Consider the following 11,436-nt stretch of genomic DNA (forward strand, 5'->3'; position numbering starts at 1 on the left):
ATCTTATTCTGCCGAATTTTAATGATGCTAAAGCTAAACCTGGGGCGAGCAAAACAAAATGGCGATGAGGTGAAGTTTTCTTGAGACAATCACTCAGTTTTAACAATAAAATTTTAACTATAGGACTATGATCAAAATAAAAATTGAAGCTACTTAAAAAAGAGAAGTTTTTGGGAATATATATGTGAAACTTTCAACATGGAAAGATCCATCATAGCAATTGTACTATGGCACTTTGTACTTATGTTCTTCAGTCCACATTTCATCTTGGTCGATTCACAAGAACACGGGATGTGTAACGTTACTTTGGATAAAGAGTGTGATGAACTATTGCCAGGACAGTATCGTTGCGATGAAATTCTAAAGGTAGACCCTGATACACAGTCCATTGTTGGATGCAAAGAAACCCATACCGTTGAAGGTATATTACCATGATCTCAGGCTACATAACCTAAGGAAAATGAGGTATCAACTTTATACCGTCACATCGATTTTAAGAGCTTTATATAATACCTTTATTCAAGAAAAAAGCTCCTTTGGTTACTTAATGGATTACACAGGTGACGGTAAACTGATACTCCACTTCCCATCACATACATGTATCTTGTGTTGCACCCGCAGCCAACTCAGCCAAGGAACAACGTTTGTTCCACACAACTTCCACATTTATTTCTGTACTTGGAGAGACACAACAATTGGCCTCCAAATCATATTTGAACATTAATATTTTGTATTGTTTTGAATAGTTACATGTACTCTGGCACCTGGTATACAATGTAAACAGATGTCAAAAGAAAGAACATTTGTAAAAATGCATCCATGTAGACACACGTAAGATTTAGTGCATTACTATATACTGACCACTCAATATTAGGGATCTGATGAAATTATATATATATATATTTTTAACATTTGTCTAACCTAACTTTTTGTTACAGAAATGGACATGACCACACAACTGCATTAATGCTATCTGTATTTCTCGGAATGTTTGGAATTGATAGATTCTATCTTGGATATCCAGCTATAGGTCAGAATGACTTTAAAATGAATGAAATAATCAACCAGATAGAAAAATAAAAATGTCATATGTAGAATAGTTTTACTCTTGATTATTGCATACCAACTGATAGGGCAAGACATTATCACTGGCCTACATAATTTTATCATGCCAAGAGATTTAGGCAAATTTCAAAATATTTTTAGGCTTACTGAAGTTTTGTACTCTTGGATTTTTCTTTCTGTTCCAACTTGTTGATGTTATACTGATAGCAATGCAGGTAACATTTTTCAGCATTTTGTACTTATTATTTTATCTGTTCTTTCTGTATCTTATTTGTTAACTTTAACAAGCATATTTTTTTCCATTTAAAAGATTGTTGGGCCAGCTGATGGATCAGCATATGTCATTGACTACTATGGACCAAGATTAAACCACATAACTCGAAATAATGAAACAGTCTTTCAACCTGAGTAATAAATAGTCATGCAACCACATACTTACAAAGGTGATATGTACCTCATACCAGGAAGCCATTTAATATACAAGACATTGGATGGGATATCATTAACATTTGCAGGAACTAAAAGCAGCTAGGAGAACTGAGAAATAGTTGTAAATGCTCTTTTGATTACTTTTCACAGTGCATAAACTTGTCGCTAAAATGTTGACTTAGATTTTTATTTGTCAATTTGAGACAGCACAATAATACATTAAAAGTAGATAGTGATAGATGATACTACATGAAAATGCTATAATTTTTGTTTCTTACTGGACACTAAATAAAGCATCACCCTCTTGTATATTTATAAAATACTTATAATTAATATGAATTGAAGGAGAAAATATCTTTCTGTGCACCAATCAATTTTTTCATATGAAAAGACACAGCATGTTTGATTTTTCTATCTTGTTTGTGTATACTTAAAACATCCATGACAGATTAACACCCTTAAAAGGCACAGAGAGGCGAGAGCCTACACAACACAAACTGTCACAACATCACGTTGTAACTCGCAATTTGTTGTGGCTGAGATATTTACAGTAGGCATCCAGTAATGTGGGTTATTACTAAGAAATCGAAGGGCATCCCAAACCAGATTGCATATGTACACTTTGCACATGCAATTGCAGCAAAATTGGTTAATTTCACGACAAGGTTTTCTATCATTTAATAGAGAATATAAATGGTATTATATCACAGCAAATATATGCATGCATACACAAAACACAATTGCCCATCTCGTAGCCCTTACATTCTTTTCTACCCAGCTTTACAGACAAGTCAATAGTAAGGTCGTCGAGGATTGTTCTAGCAAAAGAAAATAACTTGATTACTACATATTCACTATTTCTAAACAGTTAAACTGATAACTACACATTAAAGAATTCCTATTAACTGTTTGAAAAGTGGCGTGAATTTTCCACTTACCAATGGGTTGGGTCTGAACTTATATGCCAGCATCATTCGTTTTCGATACACATCAAATTCGCTGTCGTCATTTCCTATATCATCGGGTTTCTCTGCCCCAAGACCAGATGCATCAAAAGATGTCTTGCCCCTAAATAGTTGAAAGTAATTTTACCCATACATTGAATAGAGAATCCAACATGATAGCAACAAGTGTAAAGTGAAAACTGCAAAGTTCAGTTGAAAAATGTTGATATTTTAGCAATGTGAAGTTGCTACAAATTTGTTACAAAATTTTGAAAACTTCCACTTTTTTAATACCATTTCACAACCAAACTTTGCCGAAAATACAGCTTATAGCTAGAATAATCTATTGAACTATTTGAACACACTTGTTAATAGGTGCTTTTATCCCTTCTCCTTCGCTTCCTAATCCTTTTCCTTCTTCCCAACCAGCTTTCTGTAACATCTTGTAACCAATATTTTCTTCAGTGAGTTTATGCTCTGCGTAATCTTCATATACAAATTCACCGCCTTCTTTCACAGCTTTGACTTTACCAAGAAACTTATCTAGTTCTTCTTTGGGTAAAAAATCTCCAATAAAATGTTTCCCAGTACCTTTCTTTGTCAAATCTGAAGCCCATTCTACATAATAGGGAATTGAAGCAGGTAAGTCATAAACATACTAGTTTTACACAGAAAACAGAAAAAGAAATTAGTCCAGTTTTGTAAAATAAACTACAGAATATATGTATATTAGTTTGGTTTGGGTGGTTTAGACTTGTATTGGTATTCGGTAATAACTAAGCATAAATGCAAAGTTTTAACTGGTAAGATAAAAGATATTGAAAGATTCTGTGACATGTTTGTTCTAAACCTTAATTAATGTTGTACATGACATTGATGGATAGCCCAAACAATTACCATAAATAATTATCCATGTCCATGTATTTTAAAAATTTTACTCAAAATGATCTTTTCTTTTTAAACTTACCAATTGTCTTTTCCATTTCACTCTTCCTTTTCTTATGTTCCCATGTTCCTCCTTCAACATCTTCATCAGAATCATACTCATATTGTGGCTTACCAGAATTTTTTGATTTCCTTTTCCTTGCCTCCTTTGCCTCCATACTTTTCTTTGCTGCAAGTATTTTCTCATACATTGCCTGAAGCTACAATTCAATATTCACATAACATGTCATTAACTTAATTATTACAGCCTTGCTGCATGGGCTATTTGCAAGAGGCATACAATAACACCAGTATTAACTGGAATTTGCTTTGCCATACTTATTACAGTATTATCAACCAAAATAGTTATTATTCCACACTATGAAGATGTCCCTCAGTCTATTCTTATCCAACATTCTAACCACCACAATACCTCACCTCTTTTTGTTCTTGGATCTGTTTTTCTTTCTCTCTTATTTCTTGGCTTGTCAATTTGGGTACTGATGATGATGTCCCTCCAAGTGACGCTGCTGCCTTTGCTCTTACTTGGGCTAATGTTGCAGCAAAATCAAAATTCAATGGGGCAGATTCTTGTTGTGTGGAGGATGTTGCTGTGGAAGAGGTCTCTGATGAGGAAGACTCAGACTGTTCTACTTGCTTTTCTTTTAGTTTTGTTTGATAGTATTTGTGTTCTTTACTGTCAGGCTCTGATAGAAATCTATATATAAAGATACATAAAAGGTGAATTCTTAACACTACTAAACCTCATTTGGATAACACCATGATTCAGTGGTGATAGGGTAATTTATATTAAATCCTGAGCTTTTTCTATTATGGTTTTTGAAGACACTTACTTGTATTTTGGAAGTTTCTTAAGATTTTCTTCAACTGCAGGATTCTTGACAACAATTGAAACCAATTTGTCTATTTCAGCAGCATTTTCTGGTGGAAAGACTTAATACAGGTTCTATCAGACATGGTGTTCAAGAAATAATGGTGCCTGATACAATATTTACTGTATCAATTTGTTGGAAGGTTAATTGTTGTTTTAAATTTTAAATTATGCATCCAAATTTCTCCTCCCACACTAATTGTGAGTGCTGAGACTTAATTATGTTTAATGTTCTTAGAAGCATTCTCTAAGCATTTTCACGAGGACAATCGTTAGGTATGATTAGTATGTATACCTATAAGTTCATACTTTAAACAATCTCTTAATTTGTGACTTTGTGATAATTTGCAACAAATAATTTACAAATAACACAATATTCCAATATTCCATGTCTTTTTCACATTTTCTGTGCAAAAAGGCATATGGAAGAGCCTGCTAAACAGGTTGAAAAATTAATGAGCCTCCAAATCTCTCCAGACTTTCTCTGACCAGGTGCCTATGCATACTCCCCCCACCTGGGTACAAATAAGAATGCAATCTTTACAGCATTTCCAATCACACATTCACAGTCCCTACGCTATGACTGTTTTAATCTTAATCAAGCTATTGCCATTGCCACTATGCCAAACAGGTAATCGTATTGCCAATTTGACCCCCTCTATCTAGTTCATGGTATTAAACATAGCACTGAATTTTCAGGAATGATAAAACCGCTTCAAACTACAGCACACTCGACATATAGCAAATTGGTTTAACTTTCCACAGGCCAAAAAAAGGTAATTTTTGGAAGTACCAAATTACAACAAAGGTTTTCTGGTTATAAAAAATCTCATCATTAATTGAGTAATTACCAGTTTCTTCCTCGGGAGTTTCAAACACGTCAAAACGCGATAGCTTGGCTTTTGATTTCATCGTCGTTTTTGCTGATATTACGGGTGCTTTAACAACTTTCATAGATACAGTCATTTTCCTTTTTTTTGAATTATCTTCACCTGATCCAGTTTGAACGCAACTGCTCGGTTCCGAAGCACTACTCGACTGTTGTTGCATTGCTTGAAAGCGAGCAAGAAAATTTCCATCGTTGTTAAATAAAGTAGTATTAACGTTAGGATTAGGTGAATTGTTCGTGTTTTTCACAACTGTAGTGTTCGAAGAAGCATTTTTAGATAAATTAGAGAAATTCCCAGCCTTCTTAGCCTCAACGCGACGAAGCAATTCTTGTTTCTTTTGGTCTATCGACGAATTTGCTTGTCTGTGGGAAGCCATCTTGTGTTTTGTGTGACCCGTCATGCATTGCGCTAAGACGTTCTCAGAAGTCACTTTTTTTGGAGTTAGAACATTTGGAAATAGAGTTAATAGACCTTTTGCATTAATAAAGGCCTTCAGGCCTTTACCCATACCGAATGGCAAACTTTAGGTGAAAAGGATAAACCATACTTTTTTGAGCTGTGAATATTTTATTTAGTCAAACGTAGTAGGTTCAATTGGCTAAAAATCCACCATCGGAAACTATCTTTCCACCAGTAATGTTACTTGCAAAATCACTCAGCAAATACACAATGGTGTGTGCGATTTCCTTTGGTTCTGGGAAAATAGAAGATAAACTACATTATTCCACCTTACTTTATCACTGCACGAAATCTCTTTCATCACTGCACATTGCACAAATTGGTTTATCACTGCACATTACAGTAGTCCCTGACAGGGGTTATGAAAAAAGGAATCAACAGTGTTAAATAAGGTGGAATAATGTGGAATAATGTGGGATTATTCACATTATTTAATTCCATGTCCACATTATTCTACATTATCTCACATTATTCCATGTTATTCCGCCTTATTCCACCTTATTCACACTATTCTTTATTTCATATTATTCTACCTTATTCCACATTAATTAAAAATTAAACCACAAAGGTGAATGCTATAGACAAAAAAAACATTAAAAACCATTGAGAAGGAAAAGGACCAAAAGAGGTAGAATATGCATACCTGCCGTTTGACCTCTCGGTGTTCTAGTTACCACGCGTTGTACAGCCTCACTTTCAAGAAATTGCATGACAATTGGTGTTTTGGTTACACCAGGCAAAATACTATTTACCCTTATCTAAAGATATTTGTACAATACATTTTAGATATTGAAAATACAACATGAACTTTATATATGAATTCGAGGTGCAACGGGTAGTGATATTTACTATCTAGCTGGAAATCGGATTTGCTGGGTATTTTCAAAATATCCGGCTGCATAGGCTTGTTTGCATGAAATACCGGATAAAACCACTTTGCCACTATCAGGTCGAAATTATAGACAGTGAAATAGACAAAGAAAATAATAGTTTATTTAAATTTAACCTTGTGTGGAGCGAGTTCTGCAGCTAGGACCATCGTCAGATTATCCAACGCAGCTTTCGAGAAACCTTATAAGTTAAGAGTTAAGAGTTAGAGACATGCATTGCTATTGTCAAGTTTTAATGAATACCTTAGGGTACTAGTAAAAAAATATTGACATGCAGGTATACTTAAAAAGAGCTAGTTTTAACTAATTACCATACGGTGTTGTGTGGGCACAAAATCGTTCTCCGACCACACTTGAAACGTTAACAATGGCTCCACCGACTCCACGTTTTATTAAGTCACGAGCAACTACCTAGATAGGCCAAAAATTGCAGCTTCTTCGCACATCTTCTAATAACGTTTTCGGCAACGTTTCTAGCTAATTGCCTTTGTCATGAAGTAACTAGCTGTTGAAATAAAAATGATTGCATAGTCCCAGAAGTATCTTGGGCGAAAACTCAAATTAAGGTTAGATATAGGGCATCATATCACAGTTAAACAAGCATGCTAAACAAGCAAGAAAGTTTTACCTGACTCAACCGGAGTGGAACTGTCAAATTCAACTTAATTGCCCTAAAAAGTTATTTACACTGTGGTATTAAAATGTTCGATACGAATTACACCCATTGGCCTAATTATCAAAAAAGAGCAAATATTAACATCACATCCACATTTCATTAGGTCAGTATCTATGATGGATAAAGTTACATAAAAGAGCAGCCAGGCTGAGCCAGCTAATCTGAGATCATGATGTCAGGAGTTATCATCATTAAAACTTAACAGTAGCAATATATGTCTTAACTTATAAGGTTTCTGGAAAGCAAAGCTGCATTGCAAATGAAATTCTAATTTACAATTGACTAAAAAATGAATGTGTTTCTGTATAGAATAGAACTACTTATATTTTCAAGAGCCAAATTAATTCATACAAAACAAAGGAAATGATAACTCAGATTTGTCAAGCATTTGGCTTCTGACTGGTTAATTTATGTAATTAGACCAGTTGGAATAATTTGGAGAATACATCAAACTGTCGAAGCACTAATGTTTGATATTTAAAATCATGGTTGGGTCTGACACAGGTGTGTCCTGATAAAATGCTCGTTAATTTCCACATACTTGTTAATTTCCTCCTCTGTTAGGTCTAAGACATTTGGTGTATGAGTACAATATGCAGCATTGTTTACCAAAAAATCAATATGATCACTAATTGATTCGACAGCCTTTATTGTTTCATTCAAGTCAAATAAGTCGGCACAAATTGTTTTGATATTACAACCTGACATCTAAGCAAGAGAAAGTTAAGGATTTGGGATAAGAACTTTGTGGTAAATTAAGGAGATTAGGTCAAATAGGAGAGATCTCCAACTTTGGAGGAGGTCAGTTGGTGACTGTCCAAAGTAATTGAAATGATACTGGAAGCATATAATTAAAGTATTGACTTAATTTGTGAGAGGGTTGAATGTTCTTATATGTGCAGGTATTGAAAAAAAATTAACAAAGCAAATACTATATACAATTTCCTTCTAATTCTCAAAGAGAAATGGTTTAATTACCTCTACTTTTAAAGAGTCCAGATCACTTTGGGTCCTTGAAAGTGCAATAACATTTGCCCCACACTGCCCTAGCAACAAAGCTGTTGCTCGACCAATACCTTAAGAAAGGAAATCATGTTGCAGATATTGTTTGATAAAAAAGTATTAAATGTAACAGTAGCATAGGCAGCCGCTAGGATTCAGTCCTGCTTTGATAATATTTTGGTCCCATATAATGATCATTCATTGACTGTAAAAACAATCAGAAAAATTAATAATCATATTAGACCAAAAATTTGCATAGCAGGCCAAATCATGACTGACTGGCTAAGCTAATTCCTACCTTTGTAGCCTTTTATAGGCAATTATAGTGTGACAAGATTTGGTAATTTTTATTACCAAATTCGATCAGTCATGCACATAGACAGCCCCACCTGATTTCAAAAATTACAAAATTTATACTAGGAGGGAGCAGTCTAACTAGATTTGAGCAGCTTTGGTTAAAAATTTGCATACATGGTCACACTGGGCAATTAGGTTAACAACGCAATAATTTGTCCTTACTAGCTCCAACAGGTAATTAACATGTTATTGGAAGTTGTATAAATATGGGGAATGAAGCAAAGGTGTACATTACGGGGATTAAATCTCTGGATACGCGTCTGATATTTCCTGTGTTTTTAATATAAAAATAGGCATTCAAAAAAACACATGATTTAAATTTTATACCTTTTCCAGCTCCGGTTACCAACGCTGTTTTCCCACCAAATTTGATTTCCATTATCGGACAGACTCGGGGGCCGGAGCAGTGGTCTACTATATTGGTGATGGTCGACACTATCGATATTCAATTATTCATTCGATACCGAGCCTGCAAAATTTTCAGTCAGTGTTCGCGCTTTTTCACCTCTCACCATATTCCGGTATATTCAATCCACTGATTCAACCATGGTCGAGTTTACCATATTCCAGTATATTCGACCATGGTCGAGTACGTACACCATATTCCAGTATGTTCGACCATGGTCGAGTATACCATATTCCGGCACATTCCGAATTGAAGGTAATTAAGGTCGATATGTACCGGAACATGATATATTCGACCATGCAGGTCGAATATGCCGAAAAATGGTACATTCGACCATGGTCGAAATTACTGGAATATGGTATATTGGACCATGGTGGAATTCTGGAATATAGTATACTCGAATATAGGATATTTAACCTTGTTATGGTCGAATATACCGGAAATCACGGATGTATATATGTTCGCTGATATTCTGTGGGTATGTGGGTTTTGTTTGTGGCGAATCCAAACTTCAAACTTATGATAAAGCACTTTAGAATGGCGAATTCCTTAGATATTGGGATTATATAATCGCAGCCGGATTAAGGTAAAAAAAATCCCCTTTCGTATACCTGCGTTACGGTAGATATTCACAGGGAATATCTATAAATGGTGACTGTATACCTAAATAGTTGCATTTCTGTATACGTATTAAGTCTTTAAAAAAATTATATGAATAGGATACCCTGTCATCAGTTTAAGAGGAATCACAGTGTTTTTGTCAACTTATCGTTCACATATATATATGGAGAAATACTATTGTAAGAACCAAATACTATTTTACGATTTTTCACCATCACGAATGTGCATGGAGAAAAAGATACCTGCATGCTCGTGCGTGGAAGGAAAATAACGTGAACCTGCGAGAAACAGCAAGCTGGCTTCTGCATTACTAGATTTCGCACAAGCTTATTTAAAGTCTAAAATATGTCAAACAGCTTTTCATCAGCTTTTAAAGCTAGTTTCCACTCAGGAAAATTCTCCTTTGGATCGGACAGGACAGGAAAGTTTCCTTTGTATAAACGCCGCCTGAGAACTCACCGACAAAGGAAATTTTCCTGTCTTGTCCGATCCAAAGGAGAATTTTTCTTGAGTGGAAACTAGCCTTTACCATACACTGCCTGGATTTACTAGAGCAGCGAACGCCCTGTATGAATCGAACGCCGAGAACTCGAATTCTATGTGCGTCAATATTTAGGTGAATAATCGGGGATGACTACTGGCTTATATACATGACTTACCAGGAAAACCCATCGGGGGGCATCATTTGCAGCCCAATCATGAGCAAGAGCAACGCCTTGGCAAGAGTCACTGAAAATGGAGCGCCAAGGAACATAAATATGAGGGGCCACCCCGTAAATTCCCCGGTATATCCCTATGGGCCATTCCGCCACTGGGTGAATTACAAAAATATTTTCGCTCGACGTTACAGCTTTTCTCACTTCAAATGACAGTTGATAAATTGACTTTGCGATTTATCAAGCGATTTCAATCATTATACCACCCCATCAATTCATCATACAATCACCTGGCTAAGTGTAGTCACCACTAGATGAATGATACCGTGGTCACGCATGGTCAGAAAACGTCATTATAATCTGCACACGTAGCTATTCCCACAATACAATATGACTGAAACTGAGACCCACATACGACGATTATGTATATTCTAAAATTATGATTATCGCTGACTGTGTGCCACACTTTATTACATTAAACATTCATTACATTAATAAACACTCCTTGACGTCTGAGCCCTCTGGCAAGCGTTGCCAATTTCAGTGGTATAGCCCGAGAATTTAAATGACTGATCATCAAAATCATTAATCATTCAAATCCATTATCGTTTAATGCGTTAAGTAAAAAACATCATTTCAATGACAAATACTATAATATAAACAGCCAGATTATTTGTGAGAAATTAAAAATAGATTATTTTCATTTATCAACTAGTATACTTTACAAATAAAATAGCTCGAACTGACTTCCCAAAACGTACGTATAATAATCTGTTACTATAATGTTGTATTTACTAACCCATTTCATGTAACACACCCTATATATCGAGATTCTCAGAAATCTTTACACTTATAAATGTCATGCAACTAATTGACTGCTGGAATTGTGATTTAGTATCATGTTACATTGTCTAACCGGCGCTCATTTTCTTCATTCTACAACACAGCCTGAAACAGGAATTAATCCGAAAAGGAAAGAGGCGTGAGACCAAGAATAGAAAAGCTGAGAACTTAGAAAAGCCGGAATCTTCAGTAGCAAGGTTTCGAAACGTAAATATAAATCCCGGAGTTTCGAACGGGAACGGGAATAGCTAGATTTGGTAAGAACAGGAACTGAGCCACGATCCTCGAACCTCGAATTATCAAAATAGTTCCTTATCATGCATGACTTGGCAAAAGAAAAGAAAACCAAGGCACTTTTGTTTATTCATCCACTTAAAAATTT

At 35.2% G+C, this 11,436-nt stretch overlaps 3 protein-coding genes across 3 annotated transcripts; 1 reads left to right on the forward strand and 2 right to left on the reverse strand.

Annotated features, from left to right (window-relative positions):
• Positions 1 to 53: 53 nt before the first annotated feature.
• Positions 54 to 1,811, forward strand: LOC114526232 (TM2 domain-containing protein CG10795-like). The gene is made up of 5 exons (XM_028547764.1): positions 54 to 421; positions 747 to 831; positions 939 to 1,030; positions 1,207 to 1,280; positions 1,376 to 1,811. The coding sequence occupies exons 1-5, from the start codon at positions 199 to 201 to the stop codon at positions 1,475 to 1,477; spliced, it is 576 nt and encodes a 191-aa protein (XP_028403565.1). The 5' UTR covers positions 54 to 198; the 3' UTR covers positions 1,478 to 1,811.
• LOC114526230 (SURP and G-patch domain-containing protein 1-like) lies at positions 1,749 to 5,674 on the reverse strand. The gene is made up of 7 exons (XM_028547761.1): positions 5,106 to 5,674; positions 4,217 to 4,316; positions 3,801 to 4,080; positions 3,406 to 3,583; positions 2,804 to 3,056; positions 2,433 to 2,562; positions 1,749 to 2,312 (listed from the first exon to the last, which is right to left on the reverse strand). The coding sequence occupies exons 1-7, from the start codon at positions 5,650 to 5,652 to the stop codon at positions 2,286 to 2,288; spliced, it is 1,515 nt and encodes a 504-aa protein (XP_028403562.1). The 5' UTR covers positions 5,653 to 5,674; the 3' UTR covers positions 1,749 to 2,285.
• LOC114526231 (L-xylulose reductase-like) lies at positions 5,656 to 8,977 on the reverse strand. Its single transcript, XM_028547763.1, has 8 exons — positions 8,856 to 8,977; positions 8,148 to 8,245; positions 7,711 to 7,877; positions 7,122 to 7,164; positions 6,805 to 6,904; positions 6,610 to 6,674; positions 6,247 to 6,361; positions 5,656 to 5,838 (listed from the first exon to the last, which is right to left on the reverse strand). Exons 1-8 carry the CDS (start codon positions 8,905 to 8,907, stop codon positions 5,735 to 5,737), a joined length of 744 nt encoding a protein of 247 aa, XP_028403564.1. The 5' UTR covers positions 8,908 to 8,977; the 3' UTR covers positions 5,656 to 5,734.
• Positions 8,978 to 11,436: the final 2,459 nt, after the last annotated feature.

The sequence above is a fragment of the Dendronephthya gigantea genome, unplaced genomic scaffold (assembly GCF_004324835.1).
Source record: "Dendronephthya gigantea isolate DGI-Jeju-01 unplaced genomic scaffold, DenGig_1.0 000038F, whole genome shotgun sequence".
Lineage (NCBI taxonomy): Eukaryota > Metazoa > Cnidaria > Anthozoa > Malacalcyonacea > Nephtheidae > Dendronephthya > Dendronephthya gigantea.